Raw genomic sequence first — 20,505 nt, forward strand, 5'->3', positions numbered from 1 at the left:
GGAAATTGGCATGGCTGGGATAAGACAAAACGTAATGGTACTGGTTGCATCTGTAAAAGTCTGACTGTGTCAAGACTCCCTGGATTCTTCAGGTTTGCTTTTTCTAAAGCCAAGCGTGTCAAGCTGCAAGTTCTTAGCTGTGTGTTTCATAGAGACAGGAATGAAGAGAACAGCTCTCGAACACTGTTCTTCTGGAGTTAGGGACATAGGTGACCCCTGGGCCTCAGATTTCCAGGGTCACAAACTTTGGGCCTCATTAAATAAAAGGGCCATAGTTTGACCAAGAAATAAAACTAGTAGAGAGCCTAGTCTGGTGGCCTTGCTGTATTTTTATCTATTAAAGTCTGAAAGCATATAAATGAATAAATTGATGTACCCAGTTGGCAGCGTTTTATTTTATACAACTTCTTTCCTTTAACAGAAAGATATGAATACCTAAAAGTAAAGTTAGGGTATATGCATATATATATATATATTTTTTTTTTTTTTTTAAGTTCAGAGTCAAATAAATGTTTGTTTTCCTTTTGACTGACAGGCCATAAACTATAATTACTACTATTCATTGAATGCATGGCTGCTGCTGTGTCCCTGGTGGCTGTGTTTTGATTGGTCAATGGGCTGCATACCCCTCATTAAGTCAGTCAGTGACTGGAGAATAATTGCCCTGGCAGCGCTCTGGTTCTGCCTAATTGGCCTAATATGCCAAGCCCTATGCTCTGAAGACAGCCACAAGAGAAGGTAAGTGGCGGTGCTGAATTTTAACTTCCGCTCAGGGTTGAGTCAGAAGCCTTTTGCTAAATTCAGCACTGATCATTTTAATGATTTTACAGAAGTCATGTCTAAGAACATTTAGTTCAAATACATATTTATGGCTGGGATGACTTCCATCCATTTGGAGCCCATTGCCAACCTCAACTAGCAGGGCATGAACTTGGAGGAAGGGGGATTGATGACTGCTTTATCTCCCCCACACTTGCCCTCCATGAAATAGCATTTTGAGATCCTTTTCACTGTAGGTGGTAAGGAGTAATTTATGGTCAGAACAGAAAGTGTAATTGATGTGCGTTGTGCCTCTTATTTCACAATTCTCTTTCAAAACACCCCTGTGAATGCTGTCGTGATTCCTTCTGTTGTTTGGTACACAATAAACTGTTACCCCAAAGAAACTGTTCTTTTTCAAAGAAATAAAATTTGTAAGGTTATTGAGAAAAACAAATGTATTTCATGAGAAAGAAAACTAAGATGACGTCCTTTAAGCCTAAGTGTTTATGGAATTAAATTAGCAATTCCTCAAAATAAATTAAGTTCTAAGTTTACTTGTGTTTTAAATTGGTTTGTAATTCTAAATGACAACAAACTTCAGTTCTAGTTTGTTTATGCATATAAAGTGGTCTTTAAAAAAAAAAAAAAAACTTAGGCACACAGTCTAGAAAGGAGGCACCAAATTGGACCTGGCCTCTTAATTCATCCTTTTGTAGCATTTGGGACATTGGAAATAATTAACTAGTTCCAGAAACATTTCAATGCTCAGCTTTCTTTTCGCTTGATTGAAATTTGTGGCCATGTCACAACCAAATATAATGTTAGTTTATTTCAGATTTTATAAAGTTTATAGTACTTAGGTATAATTTTCACTATTAAATTTAGAAGGGAAAATGTTGTTTCCATGAAAACTACATTGTACTGGGAGTGGATATGGCTCAAGCAGTTAGATGCCCACCTCTCACATGGGAGGTTCTGGGTTTGGTTCCCAGTGCCCCCTAAGGAAGACAGGCTAATGCAAAGAACTGACAAACAAGCAGGGAGCAGATGTGGCTCAAATGGTTGGGCACCCACCTCCCACACGGGAGGTCCCAGGTTCAGGTCCCAGCATCTCCTAAAGAAGATAAGCAGGCAGAGTGGACCCAGTGAGTAAACAGAATGAGCAGGCACAGCAAGCAGACAAAGAGCAGACGTACAGGCGGTGGACTTGGCCCAGTGGTTAGGGCGTCCATCTACCACATGGGAGGTCCGCGGTTCAAATCCCAGGCCTCCTTGACCCATGTGGAGCTGGCCCATGCACAGTGCTGATGCACCCAAGCCCCACGCACAAGGAGTGCACCCCGTAGGGAGAGCAGACCAGCATGAAAGAAAGTGCAGCCTGCCCAGGAATGGTGCTGCACACACGGAGAGCTGACACAACAAGATGATGCAACAAAAAGAAACACAGATTCCCGTGCCGCTGACAACAACAGAAGTGGACAAAGAAGATGCAGAAAATGGACACAGAGAACAGACAACCGGGGTGGGGGGGGGGAAGGGGAGAGAAATAAATAAACAAATCTTTAAAAAAAAAAAAAAAGCAGACGTACAAGGGAGCCATCTGCGAGGGGTGGCTTATTGGGACAAATAGTCACTTAGCTATTCAATCCCTAAATAGTTAGGAGAAGGTGAATTAATTAAGACCTCACGAATGTAATCATTCTAACTTTGTTATATGAATTGCATGATATGTAAGTTTTATCTATATTCTTTTTTTAATTAATTTAGTAATGTATTTTATTAAAACAAAATATCTAAAATATTATCATCTGTGTATAGTCAGTATAAAAATACTAATGAGATATATTACATCCTCTTCTTTCATACTGACGTCAAAATTCTGTGTGTATTTTACACTGAAACACATCCCAATTCAGACCAGCATATTTAAAGTACTAAACTTCCATTTGTTGCTGTGACTATTGGACAGCACAGCCCTTAAACCATGGCCTAATATTTTCGTGTTTGTATTTGATAAGAGTCCTAGTAATATTTATACGTCTTATCCCAATACTGCCTGCTAACTCATCAGTTTGCTGCTGCTGATACCTTTCCTCAATTGATGGCATGAACAAAATGGTTTTTATCATTTATTTAATGTTGAGTGGGACATTTTTCTTGAGAAGTCTGAGAATGGCCATCTTAAATGTTTCTCATTTTCCAGGATCCTTACACTGGGCCTGGGATTTCTTGTGATCCCATTTCTTCCTGCATGTAACCTGTTCTTCCGAGTGGGCTTTGTGGTTGCAGAGAGAGTCCTCTACCTCCCCAGTGTTGGGTACTGCATGCTGCTGACTTTTGGATTCACAGCTCTGAGTAGACATACTAAAAAAAAGGTATTAGCCCAAGGGCCATGCCAGTTATAACCGAAACAAGTGGGTGGATTTTATTAGTGATACTTACCGTATCTCTCTGTTCTTAAGAAACTAATTGCTGCTGTCATACTGGGAATTTTATTCATAAACATGCTGAGATGCATGATTCGCAGTGGTGAGTGGCGGAATGAAGAACAGCTTTTTAGAAGTGCTCTGTCGGTGTGTCCTCTCAATGCTAAGGTACGTTGGTTGCCATATTTCTTTTAAAAACGCTTTACTAGGTAATGTTTTAGGTTCGACATCTGAATAGGAAGAATGTTTACCTGTATACAGACTCTAGCAAAAGGGCTTCACCAAAGAGTTTGTTTTTCTTTGTTTTCTTATGATTTTCATGTCATTAATTTCCATTTAAAGTGATTCAAAAGAAATAATTGAAATTATCATTAACAATGATGATGTTTCCATTGAATGTTTTCATTGAAACATCAAATTACTTAAACAAGGTCTTCCTGTTCCAGTTAATTCAATCACCCTTGCCAGGAGTATTTTTTTGTTGATACAGTCTGAGTGAAATTTATTTCACTTGTATTCTTTTTTTTTTTTAATTTATTTATTTATTTCTCTCCCCCTCCCCCCACCCCAGTTGTCTGTTCTCTGTGTCCATTTGCTGCTGCTTCTTTGTCTGCTTCTGTTGTTGTCAGCGGCACGGGAATCTGTGTTTCTTTTTTCCTGCGTCATCTTGTTGTATCATCTCTCTGTGTGGGCGGCGCCATTCTTAGGCAGGCTGCACTTTCTTTGGCGCTGGGCGGCTCACCTTGCGCGTGGGGGACACCCCTGCATGGCAGGGCACTCCTTGCGCGCATCAGCACTGCGCATGGGCCAGCTCCACACGGGTCAAGGAGGCCCCGGGTTTGAACCGCGGACCTCCCATGTGGTAGATGGATGCCCTAACCACTGGGCCAAGTCTGCTTCCCTCACTTGTATTCTTGATGAATCCAGTCTTAACTAGCTACGCCTCTTGGGTACAACTAAACCTTTTTAGACTTTTCAGTTGAAATCTTGCATCTAAAGTGCTCTCAAATGGTCTTCAGCACATAGTAGGTGCTGAAGAAATGATATCCCTCTTAGGCTCATTCTAGTTCTGGTTGTCACACTAAAGGACAGGAAGGAAATATTTGTTCAAAACAGGGGTGATGGGGGAATTTAGATTAAAAAAATTTTCTGTTAGTATAGATTTTAATTATTAAATAGTCATAGATTCTCTCTTAAGTCATCAGAATTGTACCTTTCTGGGATTGTTGGCATCCACAGGAGGAAAAAAAAGCTCTCTCTGGAGTTCTTGTTTTCACAAGGTGTATTTAAAGGAATGCAATGATTTCAGGAAAAATTATGTGAAGAATCTAATGAATAGTTGACATCTTATTGTAACCCTAAAGTGAAGAATTGTACAAAAGGTGTTGACTCCTTGTTGGTCTTTTTGTGGATTAAAAAATCTTGTTCATATTTTATATTTGAGACCTAGATAAAAGAGCTAATTATTTTGAGCTTTTGTCTCTAATTTGATTTGCTGACCTATCAATTTATTTTAAGCCACTAAAAATAAATTGCATGTGATTTAATCTCATAAATGTTAATAGATTTGCTTTATTTTTACTTTCTGTTTGAATAGCAGTAATTACCCCTTCTATTTATATAGCTCTTCCCCACAAGGAATTCAGATTTCTTTGTAGAGACTCTATAATTAATCTCCATTATCCTCTCTAAGGTTTTTAAAAAGAGGGTATTATTTTCTTTATTTTTCCAGATGGGAGAAACTGAGGCATAGAAAGATTAAACTGACATTATGTAGGTTAGAAATTCAGGTGCCGAGATAGAGATGGGGTATGGTGCTATGCCCCCAATTACTCTAGAAAACAAGGGATAATGGGACATACATGAAGTCTGCACCTAAAAATCTGCCCTAGTAAATGATTTCATTCATGATAGGCTAGAAAAACGGGATGTGCACACATGTACATGCACCCACTTAAAATGTTTGTGTGTGTGGTTTTCCCTTTAAATTTAAGACATAAATACAAGCTCTTGTCTGCAAAATGGACTTGGTGGTGATAGTCCTCTCCAAGAATGTTTTTCAGGTATACTGTTCAGAATAAGCAAAACAGAGGTTTTTTTCCCCCTTACTATTAACCATACATTGAAGTGTCATAAAATTGCCATTACTTACTTTAAAAAACAAACCAAAACAAAACGAAAAACAGCTAGAGTGATTTCGAGGGAAGAGATCATATTTAGGAAGATACTGGTTTTGTTCAACCTCTTTGCAGGGGAAATATTTTCCATCCTTGTCCCCACTCAATAGTCATTGAATATTAACTAAGCAATTGGGAGTGGGCCCTGGTTCACAAACTAAGACTCATCTGTCTCAGAAGATAGTACCATCCATGTCGGTCATGCTACGCCTGCTCTGCATTTGAATTTCCCACAGTGCTTTGCATATGGTAGGCACTCGCTATTCCTTATTGAATTGAACCAAATGGCTCAATTCTTTGAGCCTACTGTGGAGGATAGTTACACTTCATTTTTAGTTTTTAAGGCTTGAAAGTATAATGCTCTTAGTATAATCTCTGTGACACAAGTTTAAATTCTTCTAACAATGAAAGGAATCATATACAACTATGAGCTCTTATTTAAAGAGTGATCCAGGATTGGATTATAGGCTTTTCCAGTGTTTTATTTTTTTATTTTAACATCAAATATTAACAGAATATTTGAAACTAATAAACTGGTTTCAACACTGGTGTTAATGGTGTATTTCATTATTGATTCTTGTACTTGGTTTGTATTTCCAGGTCTTTGGGCTTCAGTGGACTTTTGATCTTCTGCTTTTCCTCTGCTGGAATAAACTTTTTACTTCCATGGACTCAAAATCACTCATTAGTTTCACAATATTTTAAGCAAATTTTTATGAACGTGTTGTGTTGGTTTTTTTTTAAAAAAGATGGGTTATCAAGGCAGCTATTTTCTCTTTAAATCATTCTCTCTGTATAACTCACAGCATAAAGCTGATCTCGGAGTAGACCCGTTTACCAGTTCTTAATTATGGAAAGCTTGGCTTCTAGGGTTGCAGCAGATATTTAGTTCCATTTAAATAAGTGCAGTGTGTATTTCCATAATGCCCTGTCTACCTTGGTCTTCTGGTCTCTGGCATTCTGGGCATGTAACAGAGCACTGTCTTTACTGCAGAGGGCAGTTGAACTCTTTGTCTGAGCTTTTTATTGAGAAAACGGAATTTCCCATAACAAAGGAAAGCAGCGGGTGCTTAGGGATGGAAGAGGCAGGAGTCATGTTGAAGTCTGAGTAGAAGCTGTATTTGTATTCTTGTGACCACAAGGACCATGCTCACAGGTTAGATTCTGCTGCTTTCGGTTTTTTTGTGTGGGGGAAGGGAGGGGCAGTCATATAACCAGGGGAGGCACAAATTCTAACCATTTTGAGCACACTTTTAAAAACGAGTGCCTGGCGGTAGTATTAACTGGATCTCTTCTAAGCTGCAATTTGATGATGGTAATACCTACAAATGGACAATAATTTGATTCAGAAAGTTTAAATTACCCTGTCTAGTGCTCAGTAGTATATGTTTATATTGCCTGTGATTTCCCTGCTTCTGATTCCATTTGTCAGGTTAGGCACAAATAAGTGTACAAACTTTAAAATTGGCAGGTTAAAAAATTCTGTTATATATGTGCTTAAACATTGTCACACTGCTCCATACCCTTTGAGAAATGTTAGTATTTTTGAGGTAGTGCTATATGTATAGGTTACAATTCATAAGACAGGGTACATATATTTAAAGGCAGTGTTCTCTTTTTTTTAACACATTTTTTTTATTGAAGTTAATAGATCACATAGAACGTTATATTAAAAAAACTAAAAGGTTCCCATATAAACCACTCCCCACCCCCCACGCCCATCATTTTTATAAATTGTATTTTTTGAAGATATATACATCACAAAAAAGGTTACATTATAAAAAACAAAAGAGGTTCCCATATACCTCCCATCCCCCCACCCCACTCCTCCCACACCCAACAACCTCCCCCATCATTGCGGCATACTCATCACACTCGGCGAACACATTTTGGAGCACTGCTGCACCACGTGGATAATAGTTTACCCTGTAGTTCACACTGTCCCCCAGTACATTCAGTGGGTTATGGCAGGATATATAATGTCCTGCATCTCTCCCTGCAATATCATTCAGGACAACTCCAAGTCCCCAAATGTCCCCACATCACATCTCTCCTTCCCTCTCCCTACCCTCAACAACTACTGTGGCCACTTTCTCCACATCAGTGATAAAATTTCTATTACTAGTCACAAGTTTTATAGTAGAATATCAGTAAGTCCACTTTAATCCATGTTTTATTCCTCCATTCTGTGGACCCTGGGATGGTGATGTCCACTCCACCTCTATATCAAGAGGGTGCTTAGATTCCACATGGCTGATGGATGCAATTCTTCTGCTTGCAATTGTAGGCACTCTTGATTCCCTGGTGTGGTGGTTGACCATCTTTACCTCCCTGTTAGCTGACCTGAGTGCCTCCAACCAACCAGAGAGTAGGAGAGGCAACTCTGCTGAGGCTCAGGACCCAGCTGGCACATGGCCAGGCCAGAGATTCAAGTCTCCTGTCCCTAGCACCAACACAGGTTCAGTAAAAGTGACAGAACAGGCATGTGTAGAAAGGTCACTTCTGAGTCCAACTCCATCACTCTCAGGAGCACAAATTCTGAAGTAGGGCCCTCTTACATGGCACAGAGCTCCAAATCCATCTGCCATGACCATATATGCTGTGGGTCTCCATAGCCTTTAGGAGAACCAGTACCTAGGGTTGTATCTACTTAAGCTGTTTCTGGGGTCCTGCTGAGGTGTGCATAAGCAACCCCTCTGAGGACCTCCCAACTCTTTTTTGAAGACTCTTAGCCAAATAAACTCATTTCTCTTTGCCATTTCCCCCTGTTATTCAAGGTCAAAAAAGCCGTTTTTAACACATGATCGTACATGTAGGTTGAGATATTCTGCTGGTCTGAGTTGACCCTTTTATTCAAGGTCTCTTTCTAGCTGCATCACCAGTTAGTGATTGGTAGTAATCCCTTGGCATAGAGGCAGTGTTCTGATGTAAGACTAGTTGAATGTGTTTAAACCATTACTGCATGTCACTACAGGAAACATTATTTTACTTAAAAAATAAATAGAGGATGGTCTGAGTGAGTGGGTTTAGAAACTGTCGGCCCATCTTCACACAGCACCCTAATAAGCAGGTGTGATACAGAGGGAAGAACCACAGGCATTGGAGCCTGGTTCAGATCCAGCATCATGGTCTTGGGGAAGGCACTTCAAGTATCCGGAACAGTTTACAACATCCAAGGGAGGATGAGGGCAGCTATCTCTAATTGGGCTGTTCCGAGGATTGGACCATGCGCCTTCCATGCCCAACGCCATGCCTGGAATGGGGACAATACTCAGCATGTGCCAGCTGCTCATATTACTATTTTTATTATTAGTCACAGTTAATACACCTATTTTAATGAATTTCCTTAACATTCTTTCCTCTGAGATTGCTATTGGCGTTTACGTTGTAAGGTTCCCAAAGGAGCTTTGCTCCTCAATTGAAAATGTTTGGTCACAGCCCTAATGAACCTGTGCTGTCCTGCTGCCCTCTTCTTTTTTTTTTTTTTTAAGTAATAGGTCCTTCCTTCCTTCCTCCCTTCTTACCTTCCTCCCTTCCTCCCTCCCTCCCTCCTTCCCTCTCTCTGTGTCCATTCACTGTATGTTCTTCTGTGTCCGCTTGTATTGTCAGCAGCACCGGGTATCTGTGTCTTTTTGTTGCGTCATCTTGCTGCATCAGCTCTTCGTATGTGCAGTGCCATTCCTGGGCAGGCTGCGCTTTTTCACGCTGGGCAGCTCTCTTTACAGGGCGCACTCATTGCGCATGGGTCTCCCCTACGCGGGGGACACCCCTGCGTGGCACAGCACTCCTTGCGCGTATCAGCACTGTGTGTGGTACAGCTCATCATACAGGTCAGGAGGCCCTGGGTTTGAACCTTGGACCTCCCATGTGGTAGGCGGACACTCTATCAGGTGGGCCAGATCAGCTTCCCATGATGCCCTGTTTTGAGTTCTGGTCCTGGCTACTTTCTTTGTAATTTATTCTGAGCCAATGTCCAGTTGAGAAAAGGCCATCCATTGGCCTCAGATTAAGATGACCTGGAAATTTCCAGTAGGTCTTTAGGTGTGAGTCGACTTTCTTCTCATCTACTTTATCACCCTCTTCCTTTAATCAATTAAAAGTTCTCTCATTTTCTTTTCATGTTGCTGAATGGCGTTGTTGGTTTCTTCTGCTTTTGGTTTGATTAGAAGAGTAAAAGGGGGAAACGGACTTGGCCCAGTGGTTAGGGCGTCCATCTACCACATGGGAGGTCCGTGGTTCAAACCCCGGGCCTCCTTGACACGTGTGGAGCTGGCCCATGTGCAGTGCTGATGCGCGCAAGGAGTGCCCTGCCACGCAGGGGTGTCCCCCACGTAGGGGAGCCCCACGCACAAGGAGTGCCCCCATAAGGAGAGCCGCCCAGCGCGAAAGAAAGTGCAGCCTGCCCAGGAATGGCGCCACCCACACTTCCCATGCCGCTGACGACAACAGAAGCGGACAAAGAAACGACGCAGCGAATAGACACAGAGAACAGACAACCGGGGGAGGGGGGAAATTAAATAAATAAATAAATCTTTAAAAAAAAAAAAAAAGAAGAGTAAAAGGAAGATAGGGCTTTAGAGGAGTTCTTTTCCGCTGACTCCACCGCCCTGGGCAGTGGTTCTCGCTCTCTGTGTGTCCCTGCCTGCCCCGTTGGCACCGCCGGCCTCCTCCTCTCCCGAGCTCGTGTTCTGCACCCTGCTCTCTCCACTTCGATTCCTCAGAGGATTTCAAAACCAGCATGATTCCTGCTCTCCATCCTGTCCCAAGCAAACCTCTGCAGTGAATGCATCTCTTTGAAAGCCATCGCTATCCATTCAGTTCTGAGAGTCAGGCTCCGAGAATGCATTCCTTTTTTTTTTTTAATCTTTTTTTTTTAAAGATGCATGGATCACACAAAATGTTACATTAAAAAATATACGAAGTCCCCGTATACCCCACTCCCCACACCCCCCACTCCTCCCATATCAACAACCTCTTTCCTTAGTGTGGTATATTCATTGCATTTGATGAGTACATGTTGGAGCTGGAGGAGTGTCTTTTATGAAGAGGATGCATCCTTGACACTCCTCCATGCTCATAGCCAATACATCACCCATTTCTGGGCATTTTACATCCTTCATAGCCTTCAGATTTCTCTTATCACCACCCCCTGGTTCCTTTGCTCTTCTCTCTCCCCTGGACCCCTCCCAGCTGCTTCTGCCCCATTCACATCCACTTTCCACGGTTCAGCCAGGGTGGTTTGTTTTTAAATAAACATATATCGCAGTATGATCTCAGCCAGACTGGCTGACAAACCCTGCATTGGCCTTTCATTGCTCTTGGGGCAAAGACTGACCCTCCTGCTATTGGGGACCCCCTGCACGGCCTGCCCCTACCCCGCACACCCACCTCTCTCGCCCTGACTCTCTGCAGGGCACTGGGCTTCTTGTCGGTGCTCAGCCACGTCGGTCCTCCCGCCGGGACCCTTGCACAGGTGCACTCCTCTACCTAGGACCCTGGTCCTCTCCTGTTTACTTGGTAACGCCGTTTCCAGTCTCAGCTGGACACCCTTCCTCAGGCAGCTTCCCGGGCTCCTTCCAACTGGGTCGTGCGCCCATGACTCACCCCTCCTTTGTCTGCAATTCTGCGGGGACCTGTGTCTCCTCCTTTTGCCGGGGGTGCCAGGAGACCCATCTACTGGGTTTTGCCCTTGGCTGTATCTCTAGCTGACAGCAGTGCCTGGCACACAGAGGGCATCGTTAACGTGAAATAATGACAGGGTGTATTTTATCAGGCATAAAGTAAAAGGCTTGTAATGCTACAGAAGAGAGGTGTCGTACAACTGAGGGCTGTATGCATTTAACAGGAGCAGGCGGGACAGTTGTTTATTCCTCCTGTGTACATGTGTGATTGGACTTTTATTATCTCAGTCTTAGGGGGTAGCTATGGTGGGGGTGGAGGTTTGAGGGTTTAGGCACAAAACAGCTCATCTCCATCCTTTTCCCATTTTCTCTGGTGAATTCTTTAGATATTTTTCCTGCTATCATGCTGTCATCAGATCATGTCTGCTGGCTACCTCCCTTCTAATTTTTTCTTATGTGGTGAGGGATTAAAGCACAAGCAGGCCACAGGCCTACCTTTGCAGAGTTTTGAAGTTCTGGCAGGTGTTATTTTGGAGGAGGTGGGGTGGGGGGAGAGATACCTTGACCTTTTGAATCCAAGTAGAAGATAGGATAGGGTACCCAGTCTCTGGACAGAGAAGTCTACCTGCCGATGGCCTGTTATTATCTGTATTTTCAGGTTCACTACAATGTTGGCAAAAACCTGGCAGATAAAGGCAACCAAACTGCTGCCATCAGATACTACAGGGAAGCTGTAAGGTACTGCAAGCATGTTGCCTTACCTGAGAAATATTGTTTTAACATCCTAGGGTTAAAAACCTGTCCCCTTTAAGACCCCAACGTAAAGATACCTTCGCCAATTCCTGAGAGTTCAGTGAAAACTACTGCACATTAACCCACGGCTTGGCTTCTGTCTCAACTTCCAGATTAAATCCCAAGTATGTTCATGCCATGAATAATCTTGGAAATATCTTAAAGGATAGGAATGAGCTTCAGGAAGCCGAGGAGCTGCTGTCTTTGGCTGTACAAATACAGTGAGCATTGTTTTCATTGTTGTGCAAATGACAGACTAGTTCCCCCGTCCCGGGACCTAAGCTTCTCTTTGTGCTGTTTATCTTTTTTGAAAATGCTCTTCTAGGCCAGACTTTGCGGCTGCGTGGATGAATTTAGGCATCGTGCAAAACAGCCTGAAGCGGTTCGAGGCGGCAGAACAGAGTTACCGGACGGCAATTAAGCACAGAAGAAAATACCCAGATTGTTACTACAACCTCGGACGCCTGGTACGCTTAGGGGGCCCCTGTAGTGGAAGGAAAGAGTATTGCTTTTTAATCATGCCTAATAAAAATGACGGGAGTAACCCGCAGCTGGCGCGCTGCGTTTTATCAAGTTCTTTTACGTGTGTTTATCTCATTTGAAGGAAGCCACTGGATAGCCTGATAGGCAGTTTATTTAAAAGGCTCTAGGGAGCAGCCCAACTCGAATTAGTCAGCTTTAAGAGATCACAACGGCAATAGGGTAAACTAAGGAATAGGTTTAAAAAGGGTAAGGCCCTTGTGCCCTGTAAAGCAGTACTCTGAGGGATAACTTCCCGATAAACATCAGTTTCTCTGTTTTTCAACATGAATTGTATAAAAACTGAGATTTTAAAAACAAGTGCATGGTGTGGTTCCTGAGCTTCTGTGCCTTCTGCCTCAGGGGAGCAGCTCCTTGCTCCTCAGGGAGCTTCCTCCTCAGAGGAAAGAGCTGTTAGGAGGAGAGGATTTATTAGAAAGGGCTTTGAGGTATTTGATGGAAATAGGAAAATACCGTGTGCATTATGGCTTTATATTTTTGGCTGTCGACAGAATATTTATGATGCTCTGCTCTTGATTTTCTTGACAAAGAAAATAAAACTTACACACAAATACACAAATAGGAAAACTCTGAACACAAATGCTTATCCCTGTCTCCTCATCCAAAACCCTTTAGTTTGGTTTCAAGAAACCAAATATGTATGGTCCTAATTGTATTTGGTCTGGTGTATAAAATCGTTAAAGGAAAAACTTTTTGTTCATTTTAGCTAAGCTGGAACGTATGTATGGTGATGTGATTTTTATAAGAGCTTTTTGTATATAGTATGTAGTAGAGTTTCTCGGATTTTCTCCAGCTTCGCCTCATAGGTGGAATTGCATGAAATTGTCCTAAAGAGGTGCCGTCGGTCCTCGTGTTAGAGGCCTGAAGCTTCCTGGTCTCAGTGAATCCTTGTGTTATCAAATCCAGTGATTCCCAAAACTGGTTGTGCATCCAAATCACCATACCTGGAATAAAAAACTCCACAAATCTGTAGTTGGAAAAAAAAAAATTGCCTAGGTGATTCCAATACCCCATCCTTGGGCCTGTCTTTAGGAACCTGTGATGTCTGAACTTTCACCAAACTGACCGGTCAGCTCAGAGGAGAGAACAATCTAGAAAATGTTAACAGTTTTAAATTTACTGAAAAGCCAGGCTTCAGTTTTCACTGTGAGGTGAATATCTTTGGTTTTCACATCTTTATTTCTAGAAGACGGTAGCCAGGATTTTGTGAGTCAGAGAGAGGGAGAAAGAGAAAGTGAGAAAGTTTTATTGACGGAGCAAATAAGCTGACAACAACATGAGACTGTTGGTATATTTTACCTCTTCAGTTTTGCATAAATCACTAAATGGACAAATAATGCCTGTGTTATAAATATTAAAGTGAAGTAGTTTGTGTTTTTTTATTACTTAGAAAATATACAACCTGGAAGACACCCTCTCAATCCTCTTACTCATATGGAAAAAATGAATTATTTCTTCCTGGGCACAGAGGGAAGGGTGGCGGTGATACGAACTGGAAGATGTTTGTACAAGAAAGATTAGTGGCAAAACATTCCTGTTGTCCCACATAAACTCTCTTCAGAACCACTTGACCTCACACACATTTCTACTTTCTTTTATGTTTTAAAACTCTATGCTTTATGATCTAGTTACATACTTTGATGTTGAAATAGCTTTCTCTGTGAAACCTGAAGAGTTGAGGAAGGTAAAATTATTCTATTGATAAACTTCTCTCTTGGAAAGGGAGAGAGCAGTAAAAGCTCACCATGATGATATAAGAAGAGAAGAAAAATTTCAGTTGCATTCCTTGCCAATTTAACAAAGTGTGAGGGGGGGGGCTGGGTAGAAGATGGGAGCAAACTGGGTATTATCTGAGTTTTTACATGTGGATGGTTATTGCAGGAATGTACTGTTTCCATTTACTGTGTCAATTAAACTAGGACTTGAGTGATGTAATATACTTGCTATCCAGGCAAGCAGACTTGGCCCAGTGGATAGGGCATCTGCCTACCACATGGGAGGTCCGCAGTTCAAACCTTGGGCTTCCTTGACCCGTGTGGAGCTGGCCCACGTGCAGTGTACTTGCTATCCATATGAATTCTTCTTTCATTCTCCTCACCCCCCCCCCTTTGGGGGAATGTGGCTCTTCTTTTAGGTTAGTGCTTATAAATAAATCTGAAGAAAGAAACCAAGAACATAAAATACAGGATTTTATCATGTACTCCAGTCCTTAGAGTTTATAACCACTTTAACTTAGAAAGTCATCTCTAGTATTGAATATACTGAGACCTTGCACTGCCCTTTATTTATATTGTTTACTAATTATCCTGCCATGAAATTATCTTCCAATGTTCCCTTATGCTAACGGTTCTTGCTTAAAGATTTTGCTCTCCATGGTTTAATTATCCAGCCTTTGCCTGCTTGACAGCTTAAAAGCATAAGAACTTAATCTTTAACAGCTCAACCAACACATTTATTTATTGGTGAATAAGAAGAATTTAATAATCTAAAAGTTTCTTTTTTAAAAAAATCCTCTTTAGTAATCAGAGGCAGATATTTGATTTGCTATCTGGATACAGATAAGAAGGGAGTATAAAGCAGTTCTCTGGTGGAATAGGAAATTTGGGACATATGACTGATACTAGAAAAATTACAGGACTAGTAACTACAGATATTACTACAGACTATTAATTATGCCAGGATTACAAATCTGTATCCGCAGGTTCTATTCCGATAAACAAGAACCATGCTAAGTATTTTAAATAGAGAAGTTGGAAGCCTGGAAGAGCAAAAATGCAGAAGTGATATGAACTCAGATTAATAACTAGAAGAAATAGCTAGTGCTCCTAGGATTGGGGGAACAAATGGCAGGACGCAGTGCAACAGAATTTAAGAGCTAGAAGAAGGATCCCCCATCTCAGGAGCTACCACAACCTCAAGAGCTTGGACCATGGAGGAAGGGCCACTGCCTCCAGCACTGGGAGAGTAGAGTTGGTGCCACTTTCAGAGTCACTACGGAGGAAAGGAGTGGGGGGCAGGCACTACTCTCCTCTCCCTACCTACCATCTGACCTCCCCTGTGACTCTTATTGGCAGAAACCTTACAAGGAACCATGGAGCAAGGGAACCTGGGAAATGTAGTTTGCAGATGTCCAGCCCCAGCTTTAGAAAGCATAGATGGCTGTTCATAGGACTCAGAGGCAATGGATAAATAATGCACACATTTCGTGTCTACTCTCTGGATGGGTAGTTCTTGTTAAATCACCATTTTCCTCAGATTCCCTTGAAGTGTTTGTTCACTTTGTAGAGATGCCATAAAAAGAGTAGAGGTTGAGACAAAATAAAAATAATTCCTCCTGATTCTGTCTGTTGTTATTCTTCAATAAATGATAAATTATATGAAGGATTTTGTTGTGAATATTAAGTTATGGTGGTCTTCCTGCATGTATTAGCAAGAACGTACTGTGGATTTTGTCTAACTGACTCAAATGCATGCACTTGATGAAGAAAATTGACTGAGAAATCAGTAGAACCCCAAATATGCACAATTAAATGTTGGTATAATTGAGCACCCCAAATTATTTTAAATTTCTGAACTTTTCCCCTCATTACTTCATTTTAAGGGGCAAAATATTGTAACTTGAGTTTCTGAGTCTCATGGGAAATTCTGACAGCATCTTTAGTAAATGGATATTCACAAGTGTTTCCATAATTCATTAAACCTTTCTTAATCTTGCAAAGTATGCCACCTATTTGCTATGTGGGTCATAGGGCAAGTCAAAATGTTCCTATTGTCCTCTGAAGAGACAGACTTGATAGTAAGTAATGAAATAGCCTTAAACTCTGAAAAGGATAATCATTCTTAAACTTTTTCTAGAGTTAAAGGAATCAAGTACATTCAGGTGAAATGTGCATTTGAACTGAGTTAAAGAGGTCAAGAGGGTCACCGGCTGAAAAATCCATCATTTTCTCCATCAGGGTGCTTTTTATTAACTATGCAAATTGAAAACTAGCCATTTTGCATTCTTTGTTGATATAAAACAAAATTCCCTCTCAAAAGAAAATAACAAATAATTCTCTCCTTCCTAATGAGGTAAAGAGGCTCCAAATTGCCCGGGGATTTTACATCACTGTATAAGACTTTTCCAAGGAGTTTACAAAGTATGTCTGATGTACTTGTTTTTGTATTAAGTTGAGGTGTAGGCATGAAGAGGCTACTTGACCATTCTTTACAAGTTGCAATTGACACTTTTAATCACATAAAATATTTTGTCTATTCTAAATAATACATTGCCAAAGATGGAGGGGGAGAGGGGGAGCAGGTGTAGCTCATGGCTGAGTGCCTGCTTCACATGTATGAGGTCCCAGGTTCAATCCCCAGTACCTTTAAAAAAAATGTTGGGGAACAAATGTGGCTCAGTGGTTGAATGCTTACTTCCCATGCATGGGGTCCTGGGTTCAATCCCCTGTATCTCCAAATTTAAAAAAGATAAGAAAAGATGGGCTACAAGAAGTCTTTCTGGGAAAAGACTGATGATTAGATTTTTAACTTCTCAGTTGCCTGAAATATGATTTGACACCTGCAATCACTAAATAATAGATTATAGTTAGAAGGTTGCAAGCTCCAGAGCTTGACTACCTGATTCTAATTCCTTCTCATCCTTTTCTAGATATATTACTTTGGGCAAATTACTTAGCATCTCTGTGCCTCAGTTGTTACATGTAAAATGGGGACAATAGTAGCATCTACCTCAATGATACTGTTTTGAGGATTACATGAGTTCATACAAAGAAAATAGAAGCTCAATAACTACATGTTTTTTTGTTCTTTGGTTTGATTTGGTTTGCAGTTGTAATGTCTTGAAGAGGGAAAGCAGAAATATTGGAATATTGATCTTTTTTTTTGTCTGTGCTTTATTCTCAGTACGCAGATCTAAATCGTCATGTAGATGCATTGAACGCATGGAGAAATGCTACTGCACTGAAACCAGAGCACAGCTTGGCTTGGAACAACATGATTATACTCCTTGATAATACAGGTATAGAAAGGTGAATTAAATAAATAAGTAAGAGGAAATTTTTCCATAGTGTAATACTATGAATTATTAGGAAAGATCGATTTTTTTTTCCCCAGTGTGTGTTAGAGTTAAAAAGAATAGCTATGGAATGAAATAGTTTGCATTACAAAATAGAAAATGGTGCTTCCTTTGACCTACTGGAATATATAAATGTTTGGAAAAAAGACACTTCACTTAGAATAGGTGTTGGATAACGGGACAAGATGTATAATAATACCTTGTTTCTTATGAAGCCTGTTTCCTAGCTATCGCCATCATCTGGAATGCTGGAAGGTACCCAGAAGTAAGCAAAAATGACTTCTAGGCTTGAGAAGTGCTATGGAGAGGGTTATGTTCTGAAGCTCACAGAATAACAGAGGAGACTCCCGTGTTCAGAGCCACCCATTCTTATGTTAGAATAGTGCTAATAGACTTGGAAATCTGGTTTCTTTGCCCATAGCAGGCTAGATTCATTCAACCCATTAGGAGTTATTCTGCTCCCCCAGGTTTAAAAATCAAGGCATCCCACCCTCAAAAATTGATAGTTTTAATTTGGCGGTATTTTAAGTCATTAAGCTGTCTAAGCAGTATGAGGAGAAGATATATGTTTGTTTCTAAAGAAAATATAGAATTTGGGCTTCAGTATGATAAGCATTCAGTTACTAAAGTGTTACTTTGACACGGCTATTTTGCAGACTTGTTTTCTCCTATTGGCTGTGACTTGTATTTGAGAAGAAACTAAAACCAGGTTTTAAATGGTTTTATAGAATTTAATCAAAGCTATTTGTCTATTTTGTCAGAATTGTGCTGAACTCCAGTGGGTTTGCCACTGATAGGATCATTTGTGTGTTGTACATGTGGGGGTGTAGGTGTGTATTTTATACGTTCTACCTTGATTGTCTTAAATAGCGTATTCATATTCATTGTGCATAATGCACATAACCCCTTTTAATTATAGAGAGAGTACAATGATAACATGTTTTCTGTTTTTTACTCACAGGTAATTTAGCCCAAGCTGAAGCAGTTGGAAGAGAAGCCCTGGAAGTAATACCTGATGATCACTCTCTTATGTTCTCATTGGCAAATGTGCTGGGAAAATCCCAGAAATACAAGGTGTGCAAACTGCAGTCCATTTTTTCTTGCAATTAATGCCAGCATCTGACAAAAGCCATAAATGTTAGTTCTGCTCGGTTAAATTCAGAACGAGGCCAAAACAGTGGTAGCAGGGCACAAAGCATGACTTGGTCAATTTGTTCCCTGGAGAACTTGCCCAAAAGATAGATTTGCAGGTTCAAACTGTGTCCCTGCTCAACAGTATTCACAAAACTCTGTTGCTCAAATGTGGGGAGGAGAAGAGGAGCCCAAGGAAAGGGCATTGAAGAGGGAGGGAGTTGCGGGGCAGAGGGCCTCACTGTCTGGAAAGGTTCAGTGGAGGAGATAGCCCAGCCTGCCTTCTGCCCTTGCACAAAGGTGTTTGACTTGTTCCTTGCACTTAGGCTGGAGCTCTGGGTTTTATTTGTGGGGTGGCATCTTCTGCACAGCCTGTGGAAAAAAACATGATTGGTTCTTGCTGCTTTCAAGGTTTTCTCTTCTAGAGAAGTTAGAGGTAATCTACAAGAGCCTAGAGGTTTCTGACAAAAAAAAACACGCAATATTAAATCTGTGCTCCAGTTGAGCAGTTAGCATTGGTCAGGAGTAGAGGATGAACCAGAAGGTGCTACAACATCCTGTATATTGAAGGGTATTTAATGTTCCTGATACTGCTGATTCTCAGAGTTTAATACTGTATATCAGAATCACTGTACTTGATCCTTTACAGAGGCATAGATCACTCCCCACGGGGGATACTGCCTCAGCCTGTCAGGTAAGGTCCTGAGCATCTGACACAGGTTACAGAAAACCGTCTTTTAGAAGCAATGCCTTAGTCCTTTCGTGAGAGAAATATTTTATCTCAGAATCAGGAACAGTAGCTTCTTTTGATCACCCTGGGGCTACTGACAAGACCTTAGGCCTGCAGGTAGTAATAATTAGTATTTGCCCAATGTTATTTCCTTCTGTTGTTCAGTTTGTGAGATGTCATTATTAGTATAATGTTCTATAACAAAAGTAAGATGCTCCATGCCTCTTATTTTTGAATGCCAGGTTGTTTAATAGCTTTGCTATATCCGTTGGCATTTCTAGATTTTGTTCTGGAGATGGCCTTTTGAGGAGTTTGGTTTGTTTTCTCTCTGTGGCTCCAACTGTGAAGGGGGGTCAGGAGGTGAGGTCTGAGGGTCTCCCTTCGGATGACCCGTTCAGCCAGCTGTCATCCTGGAGCGGGGCGGGCAAGTGTCCATGCTCCTCTGGTGACCCAGCTCAGCGAGGCTCCTTCAAAATGTGGCTTAGGTAATCATTGTATTGCTTTCTCTATCATCTCACAGTCTACAAACTGGAATTTCTATTAAGGTGACGGAACACAGGGTTCATCTGGCTTCCAGTTCACTTTGTTCTTTTCTTCCCCACCCCCAGACAAAGTAGAAAATGCTCTGTAACGCAGAATGGAGAAATCAGCTGCCCATTTCTCTATACCTTTTGCATCCTAACTGTCTAGGTCAAGGCCCTGAGCCTAAGAAAATAAAAGAGAAGATGAAATCTGAAATAAGGGACTATTAGCTCTTCAGGAGCTTCCAAGAGGAGGGCACATGGTGTGACACCCTCCTCCCAGCTGTGGCATCAGCCACCAAGCATTCACTTCATAGACTTCTTTTAAATGAAGAATCTGAAATTTAAGACAACATAGCTTTTACTCTTGTAATGCCAAAGTGATACTTCTTGCTATTTCCGGCACTTCTCCAGTACTCTTTGTTTCCAAGAGTAGTAAAGGGGCCTATTTCCCTGCAGGGGTCTGGGTGGGAGTGTTCTAAAAGGAGTCAGTTATAATGGGAGGCAACGTGGCGGTGACTTGTCAGAGTCCAGCTCACAGGTCATCCCCATCAGTGACAGGTGTCAACTGTCCATACAACTCAATTTTTCCTGATCATTTGCTGTTTTATAGTATCATTAACATTTTTTTAAAGATTTATTTTATTTATTTCTCTCCCCTTACCCACCCACCCCCACTTGTCTGTTCTCTGTGTCCATTTGCTGCGTGTTCTTCTTTTTGTCCGCTTCTG

The 20,505-nt window shown here is 41.3% G+C and overlaps 1 protein-coding gene across 3 annotated transcripts in view; it reads left to right on the forward strand.

The window, feature by feature from the left end:
* The window catches only part of TMTC4 (transmembrane O-mannosyltransferase targeting cadherins 4), a 77,891-nt gene that overhangs the window by 50,437 nt on the left and 6,949 nt on the right, over positions 1-20,505 (forward strand). Inside the window, exons 9-16 of one of the 3 annotated variants that reach the window (XM_058276453.2) lie at positions 536-738; positions 2,966-3,137; positions 3,225-3,356; positions 11,645-11,724; positions 11,892-11,999; positions 12,104-12,245; positions 17,221-17,335; positions 18,354-18,466. In XM_058276453.2, the coding sequence (XP_058132436.1) occupies positions 536-738; positions 2,966-3,137; positions 3,225-3,356; positions 11,645-11,724; positions 11,892-11,999; positions 12,104-12,245; positions 17,221-17,335; positions 18,354-18,466 (1,065 nt within the window). The remainder of the gene's footprint in view (positions 1-535; positions 739-2,965; positions 3,138-3,224; positions 3,357-11,644; positions 11,725-11,891; positions 12,000-12,103; positions 12,246-17,220; positions 17,336-18,353; positions 18,467-20,505) is intronic. The other 2 variants (XM_058276454.2, XM_058276456.2) reach the window with 2 other exon arrangements.

This window comes from Dasypus novemcinctus, chromosome 15 (assembly GCF_030445035.2).
Source record: "Dasypus novemcinctus isolate mDasNov1 chromosome 15, mDasNov1.1.hap2, whole genome shotgun sequence".
NCBI lineage: Eukaryota > Metazoa > Chordata > Mammalia > Cingulata > Dasypodidae > Dasypus > Dasypus novemcinctus.